This window comes from Aquarana catesbeiana, linkage group LG01 (assembly GCF_042186555.1).
Source record: "Aquarana catesbeiana isolate 2022-GZ linkage group LG01, ASM4218655v1, whole genome shotgun sequence".
In the NCBI taxonomy this organism is placed as follows: Eukaryota; Metazoa; Chordata; class Amphibia; order Anura; family Ranidae; genus Aquarana; species Aquarana catesbeiana.
In genome coordinates this window covers 334739935-334764307 of record NC_133324.1, presented here as the reverse complement: position 1 = coordinate 334764307, position 24373 = coordinate 334739935, and the positions used below count along the sequence as shown (strand labels likewise).

Sequence of the window (24373 nt, the reverse complement as noted above, 5' to 3'; positions counted from 1 at the left end):
GCCACTACAACCTCTTTAATGCATGCTCTTTTTTTCAGAAAAATCATCCAAGATAACGTCATGAATATTCGTCTTCAGAAGGAGCTCAGGGAGAAGAACACAAGTCTCTGTGCCCTCAGAGAGCAATTTCAACAGCTCAAAGAGGTGAAGTTGTTTTTACTTCCAGATCCCCTAAATATGAAAATAAACACACTCTGCATAGCTAAAAATTTGTGGACACACCTAGAAATGATTAAGTTCTGGTGTTTCCTCTGAAGGAAAACATACACCAGTTAGTCATAACTTGATGTCCATCCCCTTTTGCCACAAAAACAGCCCTGTTCCATTGAAAGTATGCTGTGGTATCTGGCACCAAGCAGTCAGTAGCAGATCCTTTAAGTCTTGTAAGTTGTGAGGTGGGGCCTCCATGGATTAGAATTGTTTTTCCAGCACATCCCGCAAATGATTAATTAGATTGAGGTCTGGAGAATTTGGAGGCCAAGTCAAACTATTCTTGAGTGTGGCAGGGAACATTATTCTGCTGAAAGAGGCACTCCCATCGGGGAATACTGTTTCCATGAAGGGGTGTACTTGTCCATCCACATGAATGGCAGGAATGTTTCCTTCAGAACATGGCCCAAAGCATCACACTACCTCCGCCGGCTTGCCTTCTTCCCATAGTGCATCCTGGTGCCATCTCTTCCCCAGGTAAGCAACGTGCTCACATCCGACCATCCACATGATGTCAAAGAAAACCCAATCATTAGACTAGGCCACCTTCTTCCATTGTGGCGAGATCCAGTTCTGATGTACACATGCCCATTGTAGGAGCTTTTGGCTGTGGACACAGGTCAGTTTGGGCACCCTAACCCATCTGCAGCTCTGCAGCTCCATATACAACACACTGCTGTGCCCATTGTTTCTGCTTTCAACATAACAACTTCAAGGACAACATGTTTATTTTCTGTCTAATATATCCAACTGATTTTGAGATAATCAATGTTATAGCAGATCAATGACTTCCCAAACCCACAGTATCAGTCTCCCGGGTTTATATTCTGTATTCGGGTGCTGGCAAAGACAAAGCACATCTCGTCCCAAGATGCAATATAACGTACAAGTACCAATGCACACTGTATTCAACTCATTTAAAGTAAATGAAAGACAGGCTTCAAGTGCCTGCCCTTTGGTCATGCCCCTCTGACATGTTTCACCCACATTGGGCTTAATCATAGAGGTCGCTTTACTTCACATCAGCATTGAATACAGTGTGTGGTGCTACTTGTATGCTATATTGAGATAATCAATGCTATTCACTCAACCAGTTAGTGGTGATACAGTTATAGCTGATCAGTGTACAATACAAGAACATTTAGACGACTGTGCGTTTCCAACTTTGGGGCAAAAATTTGGGGAAGACCATTCCTTTTCCAGGATGACTGTGCCTTTGTGCATAACTCTATAAAAATATGTGTATTGATTCTGCCTTAATTTGGAGTGTCTTTAGTCCACATTTAGTTGGAAGATGGGCTGTAGTCATCCTGAGCTAAAATTGGTATTGTTTTTGAATTTATTGGGATTTTCCTAAGTTCATATTGCAGGAAGTTCTGTTTGCTCATCCAACTTGTGCTGCCTGGTTGTATTTAACAGTCTACCGATACAAATTGCTGGTCTCATCTTAAAGGCCCATTCCTTGTATTCACTGTTGCTAAAAGAGACCTCTAGAACCATTTGTTGCTATTTGTTATTTTTGGGCATTATGTGCCTTAACTCTTTCTCCAGAGTTTATTGAGCTAAATACATTTTCTGGGCACCTAATTCCTTTCACTCCGCAAAGAGTTAACTCAATGAGCCACCTGGTAGTCCTCCTCATCTGAGCAAGGATAAAGGCTTGCTACATATGGTTTAAAGCCCTGACCAAACACTACTAAACACCTTTGGGATAAAATGGAATGGCAGTTGAGAGCCAGGTCTTTTTGTACAACATCAGTACCTGACCTCACACATGTTGTTTTTGCTGTATTTGCAAATTCCCACCAACACACATCAAAATATTGTAAAAAAAATACATAATGTTGAAAACTTAATGCTCTTAGTTTTGGAACGCCCAACAAGCTCACATAGGTTTGATGGTTAGGTGTACACAAACCCTTGGCTATACAATGTATATACTATATTTAAGATGGCTGTATTTCTTCTGATGGGAAAAAGCTGCCTCTTTGCCACTGCTGTCTATAGGCAGAGGCCCTTTGTATCTAACTATAAATCTAGCCTTGTGTGTAGTGGTTATTTGTTGTCTATTCTCACACCACTCTTCATTTTACTTTCAGTCTTATGAGACAGAACTACAAGAGGTATGTTACATATCAAATCTCCTTACCAATTGCTATGATGGATATCAAAAAATGTACCTAATGTTTTTAGAGGTAACTAGATATTGAATGTGCTGTTTTTCACTGTGATAGAAACAAAAATCACTGACATTAAGTCATAAGGCTGTGTTGATGCAGCTGGAGGATCTCAGCACACAGCTGAAAGAAGAGAGGAGTAAAGTTGTGGCACTGGAGGTGGATCAGCAGAACATAGCTAATCTTCAGAGATCACTTATAGAGGTAATCAATCAGTACAAATTGCCAGGTTGGGAAATGCAAGGACAACAAGGTCAACTAAAATCTTAAAAGCAGATTGTATAGAAATTATGTGCGATAAAAAAAACAAGGGATAAATATTGAGAATGCTTTGATGAAGGCTTCTTAGCCGAAACGCGTCAACGTATCGGCTGTACCCATGTATCCATGTAACCAATAAAGTACTTTTATTCAAGAGCATCCGAGTTGCCAGCCTTCCTGTTTTAAATAAATATTAAGAATATTCTAAACCAATTTCATCCACATATGAAATGAACTTAAAGTGATTTTGATTTAAAAAAAAAAATTCAGGGATGTACTCTTAACTAAAAAAAAAAAAAAAAAGTACCTTCTAATGCTCTCTGCCTCCTCCAAATCTCCAAATGTATTTATTTTTTTGCTGCTGTGATATGATTTCCTGTTTGAGGGTGGCTACGTTCTTCCTCATGGTCCCATTGTATGTAAAACCATAGTCACCCTCTCTTGCTCGCTTATAGGATGGATTATGGACTATGTAATTTGTAGTGTCCATATAGCAGTGCATATAACCACAGCTAATGTGCACTGTTCATTCCAAATAAATGGACGTGAGATGGAAAAAGTTACAAGGAGGCAGAAAAACACAGTAAGAAACTATTTTATGAAAAATACATTACAGGGCCATTAACTAGTGGATGTTTATGCATTATTTTGGGAAAATAAAGATATTGACTAAGGCCCCTTTCACACTGGGGCGGTAGGGGGCGTCGGCGGTAAAACATCGCTATTTTTAGCGCTGTTTTACCGCGGTATTCGGCCGCTAGCGGTGCGGTTTTAACCCCCCGCTGGCGGCCGAAAAAGGGTTAAATCCACTGGTATAGCGCGTCTATAGCCGCGGTATTGCCGCGGTATAGCCGCGCTATCCCATTGATTTCAATGGGCATGAGCGGTTTAGGAGCGATGAATACACCACTCCTTCACCGCTCCAAAGATGCGGCTGACAGGAGATTTTTTCTTCTCCTGCCAGCGCACCGCTTCAGTGTGAAAGCCCTCGGGCTTTCACACTGAACAAACAGCGGAGGCTGTTTTGGGGCGGTTTGCAGGCGGTATTTTTAGCGCAATAACACCTGCAAACCGCCCCAGTGTGAAAGGGGCCTTAGTGTCAATTTAATAATGCATTAAATGGTTTTATTTATATTTATAACACAAATATTAGATTTATTTTTCTAGAGAGGAATGTGCATTTTTTGAAGGGTAGACAATCGGACTGTATGCTATATTAGAACCCCATACACTGTGTGCTAGTTATAAAGATTTACCAAAAATACAGCATATTTACTGTAATTTTAACACAAAAAGCATATTCTTTGTATAAAGCTCTGAAACACTGCCATATTTGAGTGTTAATGCTATATTGTCTCTCTTTCAGTATCAAGAGAGGTCAACTGAACTAGAAAGAGAGAAAGACCTTCTTAAGGAACACTATGAAAACCTTCTAAAAAGGTGAGAAGAGAAATCCTTGTAAGCCGAGTTTCACACTAACAGCGGGAATGAAATTGTGCGAGTTCGGCTGAACTCCCACGATTTCATTCACGCACGTCAGTCCCAACTACGGGGGCGATTTCAGAGACATCTGTGCGGGTTTATGCACAGATGTCTATTGAAATCGCACCCCGAAGTCGCCAAAAGTAGTACAGAAACTACTTTTGGGAATCAGTGTGCCACCACAAATGCGGCATTGCACCAATTCGGACGGTGCCATCGCTGCAATGTGAACCAGGGCTAAGCAGAATGAGGAAACTTGAGAAGAAATAAAAATCATTAAAAAGCTGCTTTCATTTATTCACAGTTCTCTGGACCTAGAGCGGGTGAACTCCTCGAAGGTGGCAGAAGAAGAGTTAAAAAGATGTATTACAAAACTGGAGGCACAAATTAAATGCTATGAATCTGACCTGACAAACAGCAAGGAACAATTACAGCATGCAAGAGGCAAGTTTTATTAACCGCTTCAGCCCCGGAAGATTTTACCCCCTTCCTGACAAGAGCACTTTTTGCGATTCGGCACTGCGTCGCTTTAACTGACAATTGCGCGGTCATGCGACATCGCACCCAAACAAAATTGACGTCCTTTTTTTCCCACAAATAGAGCTTTCTTTTGGTGGTATTTGACCACCTCTGCGGTTTTTATTTTTTGCGCTATAAACAAAAAGAGCGACAATTTTGAAAAAAACGTAATATTTTTAACTTTTTGCTATAATAAATATCCCCCAAAATATATAAAAAAATATTTTTTTCCTCAGTTTAGGCCGATATGTATTCTTCTACATATTTATGGTAAAAAAATTGCAATAAGCGTATATTGATTGGTTTGCGCAAAAGTTATAGCGTCTACAAAATCGGGGATAGCTTTATGGCATTTTTATTATTAATTTTTTTTTATACTAGTAATGGCGGCGATCTGTGATATTTATCAGGACTGCGACATTATGGCGGACACGTCGGACAATTTTGACACATTTTTGGGACCATTGGCATTTATACAGCGATCAGTGCTATGAAAATGCATTGATTACTGTAAAAATGTCAAAAATGTCACTGGCAGTGAAGGGGTTAACACTAGGGGTGCGATCAAGGGGTTCATTGTGTTCCCTAGTGTGTGTTCTAACTGAAGGGGGAGGGGACTATGTAGGGGAGATGACAGATCGCTGTTCATACTCTGTATGAACAGACGATCTGTCTGTTCTCCCCTCAGAGAACCGGAAACTGTGTGTTTGCACACACATATCCCGTTTCTCGGTGTGCCCCGAGCGATCACGGGGGCCCGGCAGTTATCGCGAATGGCGGGCACTCGCATCTGCTCCGTGGGCGAGCAGGGGGCGCACGCGCGCCCGCCCCTAGTGGCCGGATCTGGAATCATGATGGCAATTCGCGCAGCCAAGTCCTGTTGCGGCAGTATAACTGCGCCGGCTGGTCGGCAAGCGGTCAAAGTGACATTAAAAAAAACTATTCAAGTATGTATTTTTAAAATAGTACCTTCTGTTGTTCTCAGCCTCCTTTAAATTTCCAAATTCCTTTTTGTGATCTGACTTTCTGTTCAAGGGTGGCTAGGTTCGTTCTCCATGCACCAAGTGTATGTAGGAACATAGCCACCCTCTCTTGCTCACTTCCAAGATGGACTATAGGATGTATAGTGTGCATAGAGCAGTGCATATTACCGCAAGTAATGTACACTGCTAGTTCCAAACAAATGGAAATGAGGGAGAGAAGGAGAGGTTTGTGAGCTCATGGAGAATGTTACAAGAAGGTGGAAAAACAGAGTAGGAAATAATTTCATGAAAAATAGATTACAGGGCCATTAAAGTTGTATTAAAGGTTTGGCTTTTTTATTTTGTTAACTAACAAACATGTTATACTTACCTGCTCTGAGGAAAGGTTTTGCACAGAGCAGCCCCAATCCCCTTTGTTATGGGTCCCCCACTGACACTCCTGACTCCTCCCCCTTGACCAGTGCCCCCAATAGCAAGCCGCTTGCTATGGGGGCAATGATGTGTGGTCGCTCCCGAGCACTGCATCCATAAGACATGTACCCCGCCCCCTGCTTTCTCCTCATTGGCTTACTGGCCAATGCATGAAGGTAGAAAGCCTTCAGCCTTTACAACCACTTCAAGTAATAGATGATTTTTGGAGAATAAGGATGTTGTTTAGTGTCACTTTAAGTCATTATTGCTGCCACCATTGGGCTAAGGCATGTCAGCATCTTTTGTATGCTGCTGAGTGACAAAAAAGTGAACAGATAAGGACTGACCTGAAAATTACCATGTGAATTAACTTACATGAATAGACAAAAAGTAACAGGTAATGCAAACTTTTTTTTATAATATAGTAAATTCTAACTACACTAGCAACTGTGTGTGATTATTTAAATTTTTCTTTTCATTTGTCAGAGCAAAGCGAGCAGCTTAAACAAGACATTTCCAGGCTACAGTGCCAGGTGTTAGAAAAAATGCAAGAAATCCACGATTTTCAGGATAAAATATCAGTCCTTTCATCTTCCTCTACTGCCAGAGAAGCATCTTGTGAGCAGGATATGACACTACAGAAACCACAGGTAAAAATGAATGAAGAGCATAGATTAGGTTCTGGGTCAGAGTGGGCCGAATTAAGGAGATCAGCAAATAGTGCTTATTGCACCAGCAAATCCACTGGATGGATCTGCCAATTTTGAAAAAGTATTCTTTTTAGCCTTAATGAAAAAGTGTTACTGACTAGAGATACTAGTCTGGGACACCAGGTATTTAGGCTCCTGATATATTGATAACTCATGTGGCTGTCAGCAAAATAAATAGGAAGGAATTAGAGAAACAGCATAGGCCTCACTCCTCTAAAAACCCCAACCATATAAACTTCTAGTGTTACCAGAGAGCAGATAGTATATGCTGCTATGTCATACCACATACCTTTGAATGAGGCTAGCCATACACTGATCGAAATGCCGGACTGACCAAATTTCAATCAGTGTGTGACTTCCTCTGCTTGCAAGAAGTTGATTATTTGATTGACTTCTGTCAAAGAGACATGTTGGAAAATTTTCCAATAATCAGAATGTGCGGCCAGTCAGCTGTAGCCACTGATCAGTTTATTCTGACACCAATAGGTGCTGCTGTCAGAATACAATTTCCCGGCAGGGAAAGATTTCCTCCATCCACCTTGTATGTGTAGATGGAGGAATCTGTTAATTCTGTGGCCACTGGGCTGAATGAAAAAAATCTGTGTATGACTAGCCTTAGTCATTTGTCCTATCGGCAATACTCAGTTACATATTAGAGAATACACAGGCCCCTCCACTAGCATCCCAAAATGCATTGCTCTGTGCTTGAGCAATTGATCAGCATGCCTGGGCATTGTCACACAGGTTGCAGAAAGGGGAAAGCATGCATGAGCTTATGCAAATATCCACAATGAGAATGTTGGTATCTTCTTTGACACTTGAAGACTCCTGAGCTAAGCTAGAGGGGCAGATTCAAAAGTTAAATTATGACCTGAGATAATATAACCTACTCTCTGGCAAAGTTATTACATTATGTGGCTTGGTTTATCTATAGGTCCACTCTAAAATAGCAATGCCCAAATATTGGGCCTATAAGACAGTTAGGGCTCATTAGTTGCTGTAAACTGGCTTCTGCAACGAGAAGGCCCAGCATTCAGGGCTGTAGCCAGAAATTAGGGAATGCTGATAGAGTGGCATATGCTGAAAGTTCATTCCACTAACCAGTGATCTCTTACACAATGATGCCTGTATAGTCCAGGCTGTGACGTAACCACAAGTAGCGGCTAAAGAATATTGAGCCTGTGAAGTAAGTGCAGCTGAACACCACTGATGGGGCTACATTCCAACCAACTGTATTTTGACCACTGACCACCAGTGATAGTGCATTTATTACTCTTACTGATACCAGGGTATTGCTCTTATTCCAATTGATGCTGGGACATTTATTATTCCCACTGACACCTGGCCTTGTTTTTTCTCCTACTGGCCACAGATGCAGGGGCAATTGTTACTCTTTCTGACCATTGATAATTACTCTAACTGATCTAAAATGCCTGGGCATTTATTATTGCCACTGACCTCTGATGCCAGGGAATTTTATTTTATTCATACCGGCCACAGTCTGGCCCCCAAACAGTTTGATAGATAGTGAACTGGCCCTTTGTTTTCCACACACTAAAAAAAAAATATTAAAATTAAAAAAAAATGTTTAGCTAATCTGAACCCAGCAAGCAGGAGCTTGGAAGTGGATTGAGCAACCTCTTGACAAAGCATATTAGCAGATTTAAATTATTTGATCACCCATTGTGAAACTTCACTGTGATGTGACCTATGTTGTATGATCATTACATATTCTTGAAGTAATAGTGAAATCCTGACTGCATATTCATCTGATCTAGACTCACATACCAGAAGACTATTGGATATTAAAGAAAATGTTCAGTGAAAAAGAGGATTTGTGGAATACATACAGAAAAGGAAAGAGACAGGCAGAAGAAGAGGATAGGAGCCAAATACAAACCGAGATGGAGGAAAGCAGAAGATGCAGAGATCTCAGAATGGAGGTGCAGGAAGAGGAGAGAAGAAAGCCAGAACAGGAGACACATAGGAAACTGCTGGAGATGGATGCTGCTCATGCTGAGACTATTTTAGAACTTGAGAAAACTCAGGAAATGCTCATTTTGCAGCATCAGATTAATAAAGATTTTCAGGTAAGTGGAAAATCTGAGACATTTTAAAATAAAAAATAAATACTTACACTATAACATTGCCTCTCATTAAACACTGGTTGGCAAAATGCTAAATTTCTAATGCCATGTGCATGCGAGCGGACTTTCGACGCACTGAACTCCGAAGGACTTTTTGACGGAGTTCGGACGGAGTTCCGATGCAACGGACTTGCCTACACACGATCCCACCAAAGTCCGAATGATTCGAACGTGATGACGTACGACCGGACTAGAATAAGGAAGTTCATAGCTGGTAGCCAATAGCTGCCCTTGCATCGTTGTTTGTCCGTCAGACTAGCATACAGACGAACGATTTGAAACATGTTCTATTTCTAAAGTCGGTCTGATTTTTTGACAGCAAAGGTCCGATGAAGCCCACACACGATCGAATTGTCCGGCAGATTCGTTCCGTCGGACCTTTGCTGTTGAAAAGTCCAGTCGTGTGTACACAGCATAAGACTTTAAAAAGAGAACACTGAGTACTGTCCGTGATACTTTTTGTATTTGCACTAACATACAATTTTTCAGGACAAGCTTTCAGGGTATGTCCCCTTCTTCACAGTCCAAGCAGTACTGATTCACAAAAGTTTTAGCAGAATGTTAAAACCAAAAAAAAACACAATCTCTGAGGGAAATGAAAAAAAAAGAAAATCAAACACTTACAAATCAATGTGGCAATGGTAAGTGGGGGGGGGGGGGGGGGGGTGACAGTCACAGAGAGGGTCGTAAAACTAGTATAATGGGTAAGGAAACTAATATCTAAATTTAGCCTGTTAATTTTTGTGTCAAAAAGAAGTATCATTCTTGGTTCAAATTTTTTCCTTTCCTGGATAGTTCTGAAATTCCCTTTAAGAACTAAGACATTGAGGTCTTCTATAGTGTGGTCCTGTTGTGAAAAATGATGTCCCACAGGTGTGCAGAAACTGTCTTCTTTATGTTCCTTGATGGTATGTCTGTGCAAATTCATCCTCACTTGCAACTTCTGTCCTGTTTCACCAACATAAGATCCTTTGCTACACCTTTTGCATTGGCTAAGGTATACAACATTACTGGAGGTACAGCTGTATGATCCCATGATTTTGAAGGTCCCATTTCTGTGTGTGACACTTTTGAGTAGGTTGATCTGGTTGCACAGTTTGGAGGGTTTGCTTCCATTATTTGTGACTTCATAATCAGAGTGACGTTTCCTGCTGCTTAGTTTATGTCTGATGCCGCGTACACACGAGCGGACTTTACAGCAGACTTTGCTCGGCGGACTTTTCGCCGGACTTTGTCGGCTCCTTGCGCCGGACTTAAAAGCGGACGGACTTGGCCACACACGATCACTGCAAAAGTCCGCTGGTTTGGAACGCGGTGACGTATAGCACGTACGACGGGACTATAAAAAGGAAGTTCAAGCCCCACTACGGCACCCTTTGGGCTCCTTCTACTAATCTCGTGTTTATCTCGTGTTAGTAGAAGTTTGGTTAGAGACGATTTGCGCTTTTCACACTTCAGCTTATTTCGATTGTTTTCTGCAGTTCAGTTTGTGCTTGTGAGGTTTGTATCTGCTTTTCAGTGCGTGTTGGTCAGTTCGTAACTTGCCTTGCAGGCCGTTCTGGTCCGCTCGTTCCTGATTTTCAGGTCGTTCTTCATAGGCCTTGCTGTTCTTCAGTGCGTTTGTTATAAGTTTGTTTGTTTGACCAGCCGACCGTTTTGAAGACATGTCGCCTGGACGTTCTCGTTCTCGAGTTCATGCTGCGTGGGGACTTGGTGTTGGGGTTAATACTTTGACCCGAGTCCAGTCCATGAACAGGGCGAGGAGGAGTTCATGGATGAAGAATTGGTTGCGCCAGCGTGACCAATTCTCGCACATGCCTTTGCTCCGTGAGCTCCGTGAGAATAATCCTGAGGATTTCAGGAATTATCTCCGGATGACGGACCACGTCTTTGAGTGTCTGCTGGCTATGCTGACCCCCTATATCAGCAGGCAGGATACCTGCATGAGGCAAGCCATCAGTGCGGAGCAGAGGCTATTGGCCACGTTACGTTACTTGGCGACAGGGAGAAGTCTTCAGGTCTTGAAGTTCTCGACAGGCATCTCCCCCCAGGCTCTGGGGATAATAATCCCAGAGACTTGTTCTGCCATCATTCAGGTCCTGCAGAAGGACTATATGAAGGTAAGTTGTATCCTTTAACATTACATGATATGTATTAAATGTTTTATAATGTATTGTATAAATGTCCTCCTTACCTAATTGCCATGCTTTCAATATGCTGTGAATGTCCCCTTTATCTTCATGCATGCCTGTTTTTGGACATTAATCATTTATTGCCCTACATGCATATTTACCTTCAATAACCTCCCCACCATGCAATCCTGGGTCCATTTATATCTCTAGCCTATAGTCTCTTGAACAATGTATATTGTCTGCTCCATTGTCTTGTTTGACCCTCCTCCACCCCACAAATGTTTTAAACAGTCAGGTGTGTTTTGTGTCCTAATTAGAACCCCTCCCCCACCCCACAAATGTTTTAAACAGTCAGGTGTGTTTTGGGCCCTAATTAGAACCCTCCCCCACCCCACAAATGTTTTAAACAGTCAGGTCTGTTTGTTAACCTAATTAGAACCCCTCCCCCACCCCACAAATGTTTTAAACAGTCAGGTGTGTTTTGTGCCCTAATTAGAACCCCTCCCCCACCCCACAAATGTTTTAAACAGTCAGGTGTGTTTGTTAACCTAATTAGAACCCCTCCCCCACCCCACAAATGTTTTAAACAGTCAGGTGTGTTTTGGGCCCTAATTAGAACCCCTCCCCCACCCCACAAATGTTTTAAACAGTCAGGTGTGTTTTGGGCCCTAATTAGAACCCCTCCCCCACCCCACAAATGTTTTAAACAGTCAGGTGTGTTTTGGGCCCTAATTAGAACACCTCTCCCCACATTCAAATGGATCAATGGGCCATCAGAGGGGGTGATTAATCTTATAAGTGGGCCTTATGTTTTTTACCATTTCAATTACAAACACACATATTAATAATGTTTGACTGCTGTTGTTCACTAATGTTTTTGTGTAATCTGATATACAAGTTAGGTTTCAATTTCTTATCTTAATTTTAATTTTTCTTTTCACTCCACAGTTTCCTTCAAGTACACAGGAATGGCAGACTGTGGCCTCCCAGTTCGCTGACCGTTGGGACTTTCCCAACTGTGTCGGGGCGATTGACGGGAAGCATGTCCGGATTGTGCCACCACCGCATTCTGGGTCTTATTTCTATAACTGCAAGGGGTTCCATAGTGTAGTTTTGATGGCGGTGGTCTCGGCACATTTGGACTCTGTTTGTGGATGTGGGGAAGAATGGCCGGATGTCTGATGGAGGAGTCTTTGCACAGACCGAGCTGTGCCAGCGTCTCCAGACCGGTGGCCTGGGATTGCCACCTGATGACCAGAATGTTGATGGACTCCCCTCAGTCTTTATCGCTGATGAAGCGTTTGCTCTCGGTGAGCACTTGCTGAGGCCGTTCCCCCAAAGGACACTCACCCCTGAGAGGTGGGTATTTAATTACCGGCTGGCCAGAGCAAGAAGAGTTGTGGAGAATGCCTTTGGGATTCTGGTTCCGTTTATTCCTTTCTGCAATTAATCTGGCGGAATATAAACTAAATTACATCATACTTGCTTGCTGCATCTTGCATAACTTTTTAAGGAGACATTCAGCAACATATATATCTTCTGTTGGGCCTGAGGCCGGACTGGAACAGGATACCACAATGACAGGCCTAGAAATTGCCCGTATTGGCTTGGCCCCCCGAACCGCACGTCAAGTGCGTGACCGTTATGTTAATTATTTTAATGGTCAGGGGGCCATTGCTATTCAGCAACAGCTGTAATTTTACCAAAAAATAAAAAATAAAAATAATTGATCAAAAATATCTTGTTTTTATTCTTGTTTGCATTTAGTTATGTCTGTCTCCTAGTGCACTTGTAGTAGTGGCAAGTGCATTTACCTTTATTTAATCAGGCCCCAAAAAAATAAAAAAAATATTTGTCTGAAATAATCAGCCACACACATTGTATTATTAAAAAAATTTTACTTTGTGCACATTGAAAGGTGCATTTTTGAATATTTTTTTGGTTTTTATATTTTTTACAGATTTTTATTGGTGTAAAAATATATCTTTTTTAAACATTATTAAAAAGGCATATTTTAGCAAAAATAGACCTTTCAAAAAATATTTACATTCACAACAGTGTTTTTATAAACATAACAAAACATTAAAGAACTTACAAAGTTCAACATTTAAAGAACAGTGCATGTGATGTCACCCTTGGAAATCGTTCCTTTTGAATATGCTCAAAATTGAGATTTACAAAAGGGTCAAGTCAACATGTGCTATCTCCCATCATGGGTGAGCAATGTACGTGTTTTGTGTGTGCAATCCCTTTTTTGGTTCCTATCACCACAAAATAATTTTGAGGATGAAGGGGTGGCAAACACAAAACAAGTACATTGATAACCCATGATGGAAGATAGCACATGATGACACACCATGTGCATCATAATGTAAATTTGGGTATCACAAATAAATTCTAAAAACATTTAGTAGAAAAAACAAACTTCACAAGGAAATGAAGAACATGATTGATGTTTTTAGGCCAAACGTTATTATATTCTGCCCAAAACATCAATCATGTTCTTCATTTCCTGTTGCATGGAGTCGAGGCGAAGTTGCATGCTGTGAATTTGGTCACGCATTTTATCTATTTGGCCATTCCACAGCATTATCTGGCCAATCAGTCTTTGGGCACTGTCTGTGGTGAATGGCTCTGCCGCTTGGCCTTCCACAACCAGAAACTCACCTAAAATGAGTGAAGAAAAACAAGGGTTACACTATGCACGCCAAAATACATTACCTTAAGCTGGGGTGTCAGTCACTCACTTGGTGGGCTTGAAACCTCGCACACTTCCTCCACCTCTCCTTCCTCCAGGTCGTTGGGTGGGCGTGGTCTTGGTCTGGGGCTTGGGGTATCTTCTGCCTCAGGCTGGTGACTTGGGGGGGTCCTGGGATCCTTGGACTGTTGTCTGAGTCTTTTCTCCCCTATGAGAATTGAACAAAAGGTATAGTTAAAACACATGGATATTTTAGATTTTATTAAATAATCTTAAACGTTGGTTAGGAGTTGTGGCCAATTGCCTTTTTTGATCATCAAAAATTTAGAAGACAGGATGAACATTCCCTCTGAACAACAATTATAAACAATGCACATTTTCAGGCAAGTTTCACAGATGCAGACACCTCAATGATCTCCTATGTGTATTACCCCTCTAAAATGTATTTATGGTCACATAGTACACTATAGTGCTCGTGAGTCCAGATGCGGAAACAGCTGCTGTGTCCTGTCCTTACATTACACTGAATCATTTTTGAAGAAGCATTATATTTTCCAACACATCTACACCACATCAACAAATTGTGGGAATTTGACAAATTATCAAGACATAAATGTATGTCCAAACCTGTACCATCGTATTTGGCGAAAAAATAACGTCATTTTCTAAAGTATCATATGTATTTTACAAAAAACGGTCTTTACAAACGATGCTGTATAAAGTCCAAAAATAAGGATCAGCATGCAAGTTAGGTATCTCAATAGGAAAACACAACAAGTACTTACTTTTTTAAGCAGCTTCTTTATTCGCCAATATTGTTCTGGCTTCCGACTTTTGATGTCAGACCACCGCTTCCTCAATTGTTCTTTCGACCGTTTTGTGCCAAATTTTGCTTCTAGAGCGGTGACAACTGAGGACATTATTTTGTCCTTACGCATATTCGGTCGTGTGTACGGTCCTTTTTTGCCATCGTAGTCCTCCCTTCTCAATATGGACACCATCTCCACCATCTCTTCAAAAGCCATGTTGGTGGCCTTATATCTCCTCCGGGATATGGATGTTTGGAGCTCCGGGCTTTCCTCCGCGCTACTTCCACTGATTCTCTCCGCCATCTTTAGCTATCTACTCCCACTGCGCAACGAAGAGTGAAGGGGCGGGGCCAAATCGTACTAAAGAACGTCAGGGGCGGGCGACGCAGGCGGAGCATGACACATGCGCAGTGTATATAAAGCTATTACGATGGCCTACGTATGTCCGTGCGGAAGTAGCGAGCGTCAGAAACGAAGGTAAGATTAAAGTGGGGGTGTGTGTGTTTGGTGTGTGTGTGCGTGTGCGTGTGTGTATGTATGTGTCCCCTAGATTACAAACAAAAATAATCCTGTGATTTGTGACTGACATTAGTTTGGATCTTGTGTCTTGTCTTTCAGAAAAAATGAATCCCTTTAAAAAGGAAGAATTTTTGTGCCAATTTATTGAGCTCTATCAGGAAAAGAAAAACCTGTGGGAGGTCAAACACCCACTATATTATAATAGGGATGTAAGGAAGGCAACACTGGGCACACTTTTAGAGTTTGTGAAGACTCGAGTCCCCCAGGCAGACCTCAAGTTTGTGGACAAGAAAATTGGTATCTTGCGAAACATGTACAAGCGGGAACACAATAAAATCCAGGAGTCGCTCAGATCCAGTGCAGCAGCTGACCAATTATATGTACCCAAGTTGTGGTACTACCACAAAATGCGATTCCTGGATGACCAGACCAAAGCCAGGCAATCACTTTCCACCCTTCCCCCCACCCTTCCCTCCAGCCTTCCCTCCACTCTTCCCTCCAGCCTTCCATCCACCTCCACCCCAGCTGAGGAGTCCCAGGATGAACTGGGCCTTTTCATCATTGATGAAGTTGATGCGCCCAGCTTCAGCCAGGTATCCTTTTTTGGGTAATTTGTGATTGTGTAAATGTTATTAATGATGTTAACGTGTTAATTTTTAAAGTGCTTCATAAAAAATGACTTCTGCACAAAGATTAATATGTAGACATATCACTAGACAGTAGTGGCCAAAAATATACTTCTGCATAGGTGTGCGCAGCCTCTTGCATTAGGGTGTGCACCCCAAAGCTCAAATACATATGCATGTGTATATGTACTGATGGTGTCAGTAGGGCAGTAGACAGTGTAATTTAGTTAATTTTCTTTTCCCAAAACTTTTGGCCTTGTGTAACATTTTTTTGGGGGGATGAAATATCAGTGGTCAAAACAGGGGGGAATATGCAGCACACAAGGCAATTAGGGTGTGCCCTGGCACACCCTGTGGGCACGCCTATGTACTTCAGATATTGTTGATCAGCTGAAATAATGGTGGTGTCAAATAGATAGCCTTTACTATTTTGTGTAAATTATATTTGAAAGTCATGAGCTGAAAATTGTGTGTGATTGCATAACACAAAATTACAACTATGTCCCTTTTTTTTTTACACAGGATGACCTCAGCCAGGAGGAGGCCTTGCCCAGTGGGAGAGAGGAGGAGGCCTTGCCCAGTGGGAGAGAGGAGGAGGCTGTGGCTGGGCCAAGTCGAAGCCGCACGGAGTGTCAGGTGCCTCCCCTCCGCATTCTCCACAAAAGGCCCAGGAGAATGACACCAACTGAGCAGGAATCCCTAGCCCTCATACGGGAAGCAAGCCTGATCCTGAGCAAACCACCCAATGCAGAGGAGGCGTATGGCACCTATATAGCCAGCAGAATGCTGGAGTTGGAAAAGGGCCAATGCCTCCTCTGTGAGGGTCTAATTTTTAAGGCATTTGAGAAGGGCTTGAGAGGGGAGCTTACTGCTACCACATATCTGGCAGATGAAGCCACTCCTCCTCCTCCTCCTCCCCCAAGTGCACCACCAGAGGCACAACCTCCGAGGAAGGCTGCAGAGAAGCGTGGAGGGAAGGCTGCAGAGAAGCGTGCAGGGAAGGCTCCACGGAAGACTCAAAAGTGATTGTCTGGCTTCTGTCTGGTCTGACTATGCTTCCTGTGCTCCCTAGTCGCAAGATACCAATTTTCTTGTCCTCAAACTTGGTGTGTGTCCTGGGGGACGAAAGGCTTCCCAGATTCTAAAAGTGTCTCCAGTGTTGCCTTCCTAATTTTTTTTTAACAAAAATAAATGTATTTTTTGGTTACCTTACATTATTGCCTATGTGTTTTGATTCAAAAACGCCATTTTGTTTGGGAGTAGGCAGGTACAGGTCAAAAAGACTATGGGGTTGATTTAAGAAAAGCAAATAGACTGTGCACTTGCAGTTGCCCCCTGCAAGTGCAATTGCTCCAGAGCATCAGAAATTAGTTAAAAGCTTGACTTTCCAAAGAGTACCCAATCCTGTGCAAGGAAAATTCTAAAAACAGCATTTTTGCTTGCACATGATTGGATGATGGAAGTCAGCAGAGCTTCTGCTCATTTACTAAGCTCTGGAGCAACTGCTCTTGCAGAGGGCAACTGCACTTTACAAAGTGCACAGTCTTTTTCCCTTTAGTAAATCAACCCCTATGTGTGTTTTTGACAAAAGGCTAAATCATTTTGAATATCAAGTGAAAAGTACTAGTGAAAAGTTCACTTTAGAAATTGCACAGCAAGTGCACTTGTTGGAAGTGCAGTCGCTGTAAATCTGAGGGGAAGAGCTGAAATTAGGGGAAGCTCTGCTGATTTTATCATAAAATCATGTGCAATAAAAAGTTTTTTCGGGGGGGGGGGCTTCCTTGCATGTGCCCCTCGGATCCACAGCGAAGGCACTTCAAAATGCTCTTTCTGTGCAATTCCAAGTAGAATTAGCACTTGTAGTGAAAAAAGAATTTGCCTTTGTTAAATACACCCCCCTATGTCTAATGAACAAGGGACAACAACCTCATTAAGGTTCATTAAAACAACACAAAATATTAAGGTTATTGTGGTAACTTGAAAATCCACACAAAAAACACCAAAAAAAGGTTGGTATAATTTAGCACACATTGTAAAATAGATAAGTGTTGAAATCAATAAAAAAATAAAGAGGAGTCCAAAATCTTATTTAATTTTTTTTAGTTATGGAGATCTGGCTTTTTACAAATATTATATTAGTCATGGCATGAGGATAAATCATGAAGAAAGTAGTTTGTGAGAACTCTGTGTGAATATAAAGCAGAAAAACAACTTCATTCCTCTCGCATTATCAATCCTACAAAAAGCGCTGTATTAAAAGATCACAGAAGAGTGCTAGCTTCAAGACGAAGGCTAGTTTTACCAGACCGAGCGCTTCCGTCTTGTAATTGCTTCAGAGCATGCGTCAGTTTGAGTTCGTCGGACTAGCACACAGACGACCGGTTTGTCCGCTAGAAAGAAGAGTCCGTCGGATAGATTTAAAACATGTTTCAAGTCTAAGTCCGTCCAACTTTTGAGCAAACAAAGTCTGCTGGAGCCCACACACGATCGAATTGTCCGACGAAATCCAGTCCGCCGGTCAAAGTCTGCCGTAAAGTCCGCTCGTGTGTACGCGGAATGAGGTTGGGTGGTTGTCTGAAAGCCAATATTGGGGGTTGTTGGAAAATCACCTCAAGTAAAACTTTTAATAAACTTTACAATTCCTGTTACATTTTTATTGCTGCCTGAGTCCTGTTGAGGGGATTCCTTTCACTTCTGCAGCAGATTGCTTTTCACAAAGAAGTACAGATGCGGCTGAGAGGCGCTCAGGAGGCGATATTGTTGCCTCCTGAATGGCTGTTTTTTTGTTTGTTTTTTAAGCCACAGGTAGCATTGTATATCTCTGTGTGGCTGCTTTTGCAGCTTGGGGGGGGGACCTGCATCACGCAGGTGGCATTGTATACCTCTGTACGGCTGCTTTTGCAGCTTGGGGTGACAGTGAAAAGAAGAATCAGAAGGAAGTGTAAACTAGGCCTAACAGTAATATTTACCTGACAGCAGTATCAAGGTATTAAAAACATATGCTAAGCAAGTTGTTTTTATCAGGAAACATTCCTGACCATTGCACCAACATCTAAACCTCAAGATTGTTTGTAATCTAAAAATATTTCTGTTCATAATCACCATCATGTCCTTCAGTTTACCAACATCATCACATGCCATGATTCTATACCTTTCATCTAGTGCAGGGGTCTCCAAACTTTTGAATCAAAGGGCTGGTTTACTGCCCTCCGAACTTTAGGAGGGCAGGACTGTGGCAAGTAGGAGTTGAAAATACCCTGGCATCGGTGGGAGTAAACAATACCATAGGCTTGGTGGTCAGTGCGAGTAAAGAAATTACATCATTGGTATCAGTGTGAGGAATAGTGCTCCATCACTGGTGTCAGTGGGAAAATTAGTTCCTCATCTCTGGTGTCAGTGGGAGGAATACTACCCTATTGAATAGTGCCCTGACGGGCGAATAAAGGCAAGCAAAGGGCCACATTCGGCCTGTGGGCCGCAGTTTGGAGACCTCTGATCTAGTGCATAGTAACAATCTTAGTGAATACAAGGGTCCACTTGCAAGCCATAGCTATTATGTTCCACCATCTGCATGTCTTACATGTGCCCCAGGTCACTGGAGGACACAATAGTGATGTAGGGGTCAGCAAGAGAGACCATGCCACCCTGAGGGGGACACGCTGTCCAATACACCTTGAAGTGCCTGATAGCAGTTTGATCTGGAACTCTTCAAGAGAGTGAAGATTTAACACACACACTTACAGAAATGAGGACACGAGGCCCCTTTCAACGGGCGGACCATCCATTGCCCTCTATGGAGTGGCGGATGTCAAAGGACATGTGTCTGTTGACACCCGCCGACATCCGATCTGATCCTATCTGCTAAAAACAGACGGATGGTGGATCCATTCCCTATCCAATAAATACAGACTGACGGTTGATTCATTCCCCATCCGTTTGGCGGATTGGATCGGATGACAGCCCCATGCAAACGGACAGGCAGTCCGTTTCCATCTGACCGCCCATAGAGGAAATCAGGTTGTGTCCATGTCTGCTCTGTATTATACGAAGTGGATACAGACAGCCCGGATTTACTCCCTTTGCCGCCCCAAGGCTGGGTCCTTCAATGTCGCCCCCCCTTCCCCACACACACACACACACCACTGTTCTCGTCCTTTATCGATGACTGCTACAATAGATCAATAAAAACATATCTCCACACACGAGAAATACCACCAAAAGAAAGCTCTATTTGTGGGAAAAAAAGGACATCAATTTTGTCTGGGAGTCACGTCGCAGGACCGTGCAATTGTCGGTTAAAGCAACGCAGTGCTGAATCGCAAAATGTGCTCTGGTCTTTGGCCAGCAAAATGGTCCGGGGCTTAAGTGGTTAATAATTGAATAGTGACTAAACAAGAATTTGCCAGCAAGTTGCTGTATCACTGTCATGAATGATATTTGCTGCCACATGAACAAACACTAACCTGGTCCTGGAAGTTTGTCTGGCACAGTGGCGGCTCAAAACTCGCGGCCCTCGTGGGCGGGAGGAGGCTCAGGAGGAGAACTGGACTGGAGAAGTCGGGCTGCTGGCAATGTGCTCCCCTGTAGCGGCTGCGTGACTCGGGAGTAGTCGGCGGCGGCCTCGGGACTCACTGGCAGGGGCAGTGGGCAAAGGCTGGATCCTGGTGACTCGTCGCTCTGGTGTGCCTGGCTGGTCTCTCTCTCTCTCTGCTGCTGGCCGGAGGCGGAGAAGGAGAGAGGAGGTGGGTGGACTCGTCTCAGAGTCGGAGGTGCACTGCTCAGCCATAAGGTGCACTGCCCACGTGTCAGCCGACGTCTCTGGTTGCTAGTCGCGGGGCGGCCCTAGCCTAGCAACCAGTTCTGCTGCAGATGAGTGTAACTATATCAGAGTGGCGGAGGCGGACCGTTTTTTTTTTTTTCTTTTCATTCCGGGACATTGTATTGTCCCGGAATGAAGGTGCCCGGGACACGGGACAAAGATAATAATTAAAAGGACAATCCTTATCCCGGGCAATCTGGGAAGTCGCCGCAGGAGTGGCGCCGCCCCTGCACCACTGCCGCCCTGAGGCCTGGCCTTGGTGGCCTTGTGGGAAATCTGGCCCCGGGACACAGATCTGTCATGCGCCTGCTCAGCGGGGATTAGCGGACAGATTCCCCACTGAGCAGGTGGATCCGCTGGTGGAGCCCGCACATCTGAAAGGGGTCTAAAGCTTCTTCTTCTACAGGCTGGCTTGGTCCCCCCTTCGCACAATACTAAATAATTAAAGTGTATCTAAACCCAAAACCAATAATGGAATATATTGCAGCTCACCAGTCCTTGTTGTGGTGGCTGCAATCGTTTTATTTGTATGGATTATTTTTTGGAGAACAAGGATATTGTTTAGTGTCACTTTAAGTATAACAAAATGAGCCATTTCATAACTTGTGGTCATGTACCCCATATCATTTTCAGGGCTTGTTCACTTATATTATGCATTATGCTTTATTATACACTGCATGAAAATGTAGACAGCAATGCTTTCAAATGAGGCATGTTCATACATACAAGTAAAAACTACAACAAAAGTTTTCTTTTGACTCTTTAGCTGTGCTGTCATGCTCTTTCATGGTGAGATTAAAGAACAAGTTTGAGATCAATAAATACAAAATTGTTTTTCTGTTGTTTTCTGCTATATCACCGTATGATTTTTCCACCAATTATCAGGAAGAGCTGAAGTCAGTGAAACTTAGAACAGAGTGTGAAAGTCGTGAAAGAGAAGAACGTGAGCACCACTATGAGGCCAGACTGCTTAAACGCAACTCCAGAATCCAGATGCTGGAAGGTATTAAATCCAAATTTTATTTTTTCATTTTTACGAGTTGACTCAACTTAGGAAGCAAAAATTAGAACTAAAACTGAGTTTTTGTTTACAGTAACCAATGAGGTTTCACTTTTTTATCTAAGGAAAAATAAAATACAAACTCTAATTGGCTGTCATGTGCTACAACATCTATTTTGTTCTCATTATTTCTTTCATTATTTTCATTATTTAGCTTCTGTTTCCGTTAATAGTGTGACAGAAGCGGGTGCCAGTCGCCTGCCCTTCTCACCAACTCGTTACAAAGGACTGGCCATTCTCACACCGCACTGTCACTTGCATAACAATGCCACTCTCAGATGCACCCTGCACAAAGATTTTCCAACTTGCGGGACCACAATCTAGGTGCCAGCACCCTCAGAGTGATTGTCACTAGGCTACGTTAAAAAAACAATTAACCCTTTAGCTACCACCACCGCTTTTTTTTTTTTATTTAGTTAATATTAATTGAAGAAAAATGTGCATTAGGTATGTTACAACATATAACATACGATATACATTGCAGAGTAGATCTGAACAGATTGGTCATATAATCTTGTAGTAACAAGGCATTCCGTAGTAACACATTATAATGTCATCTATAACACTTAACAAGGTTCAGAGTGCTCAACTTGGAACGGCTTAATAAGAATAACTATAAGCTCACCGGACCAAAAGTGTAAACGCCAATATCTTCTCTGTAAATGACCTTTATTGAGGTATACATCTTTGAACGATAGAATGTAGATAAAGGAGAAGAAAGGGTGGAGAGAGAAAGAAAAGTGAGGACAAGGATGAGGAAGGTGGGGGGGGGGGGGTGTATCCGCCTTGGTCCAAGCTCACCTATGCTATACACCTATCTAACAGCACGTTACGTAGGTTGAGACATAATTTTTGCGTATGCGGCAGTGTATTTGAAGGCAAACCAGCAGGACCATATCTTCTTTGCTAGGCCAGATTTGTTTCTAAGGGAGAGAGTCATATCTTCCATGTAGGAAGTATTGTCTACTCTCACTAGCCATTGACGTAATGTCGGAATGGTCATTTTTTTCCAGTATTGAGGGATGAGTGCTTTTGCAGCATTAAGGAGATGTGGTGTTATAGATTTTTTATAGGGTCCTACTGGTTTACCTGTACAGTGAAATAAAACAAACCACGGGTCATTGGGGATTTCCCAACCCTGGATTTCCTTGATCCAGTGTAAAATAGTTAGCCAGTACGGACGTATCAGTGGACAAAACCACCAAATGTGAGTATGTGTTGCTCTTTCACCCCATCCTCTCCAGCACAAAGGTGATACTTGTGGAAAGGTCTTGTGCAGTACCACAGGTGTATAGTGCCATCTCATCATTAATTTATAGTTTACTTCCGCCATTCTAGAAGCCCCAGAAGAAGTATGAGCCATTGTGAGGATGCTGTTCCTTTGGGCTGCTGACAGCTCTTTTTGCAAATCTTGTTCCCAGTTGCGGATAAAAGTGGGGACTCTTGTAGCGGCTAGCGTTAGCAAAGTATGGTAGAAGTGGGAGATAGGTTTCTCCATTGGCTTCCAGGGGAGTCAGATCCGAAAAGGATCTTAGGGGTTTCGGGAGAGAGTGCACAAAGGCTGCTAGTTGTCGGTATCTCCACTGGTCCATGAGGGTAGTAATTTGATGTAATTGAATCTTATCTCTAAGATTCCAAGCATGGATCCCAGGATCAATGTTCCCTGGAGGAAAGAAGTTATGCTCAGTCAGTGGTAAGAGAGGAGAGTTATATGGCCATTTATAGGTCTTGCACAGTGAGTCCCATGTCATGAGAGAGGAACATGTTAACGGTGATCAGGCATGTACTGGCCATCGGGACTACCGGGAGATTCCCGGTGGGCTGATGGCTCAGTGGGCCAGTCAGGTGCGGTCCTGGAGCCACTCCTCTCTGACAGTGAGTGATCGCAATTTCACTCCTGTCAGGAGGAGCAGCTTCCGTCATATGCTGGAGAGAGCATTAGGCATTATGCGCCCTCCAGCCTGCAGGGGGAGATAGACCAACAGCAGACTTTTATCACATGACTGGAGAGAGGAACGAGAAGCTGCCTTCAAAACGGTGAGTATTACATGTGGGAGGGGGAGGAGAGGGAGGACACACTGATGTAAAGGGCTGCCGATGGGGGCTCTCTGATGGGGACTGTGATGTGAAGTGGGCTGCTGGTGGGGACTGTGATGTGAAGTGGGCTGCTGGTGGGGACTGTGATGTAAAGGGAGCTGCTGGTGGGGACTCTGATGTGAAGTGGGCTGCTGGTGGGGACTCTGATGTGAAGTGGGCTGCTGGTGGGGACTCTGATGTGAAGGGAGCTGCTGATTGGGACACTCTGATGTAAGGGGGACGCTGTTGGGGACTCTCTGATGTAAGGGGGACGCTGTTGGGGACACTCTGATGTAAGGGGGACGCTGTTGAGGACTCTCTGATGTAAGCGGGACGCTGTTGGGGACACTCTGATGTAAGGGGTACGCTGTTGGGGACACTCTGATGTAAAGAGGATTCTGTTGGGGACACTCTGATGTAAGGGGGGCACTGTTGGGGACACTCTGATTAAAGGGGGATGCTGTTGGGGACACTCTGATTGAAGGGGGATGCTGTTGGGGACACTCTGATGTAAGAGGGATGCTGTTGGGGACACTGATGTAAGGGGGATGCTGTTGGGGACACTGATGTAAGGGGGACGCTGTTGAGGACACTCTGATGTAAGGGGGACGCTATTGGGGACACTCTGATGTAAGGGGGCGCTGTTGGAGACACTGATGTAAGGGGGATGCTGTCGGGGACACTCTGATGTAAGGGGGGATGCTGTTGGGGACACTCTGATGTAAGGGGGGATG

At 43.2% G+C, this 24373-nt stretch overlaps 1 protein-coding gene across 1 annotated transcript in view; it reads left to right on the top strand.

Moving 5' to 3' along the window:
• RPGRIP1 (RPGR interacting protein 1) overlaps positions 1-24373 on the top strand; it is a 109501-nt gene that overhangs the window by 16010 nt on the left and 69118 nt on the right. Inside the window, exons 8-15 of the mRNA XM_073608349.1 lie at positions 39-144; positions 2310-2333; positions 2445-2591; positions 4015-4088; positions 4435-4574; positions 6530-6693; positions 8532-8843; positions 21389-21506. Of these exons, the coding sequence (XP_073464450.1) occupies positions 39-144; positions 2310-2333; positions 2445-2591; positions 4015-4088; positions 4435-4574; positions 6530-6693; positions 8532-8843; positions 21389-21506 (1085 nt within the window). The remainder of the gene's footprint in view (positions 1-38; positions 145-2309; positions 2334-2444; positions 2592-4014; positions 4089-4434; positions 4575-6529; positions 6694-8531; positions 8844-21388; positions 21507-24373) is intronic.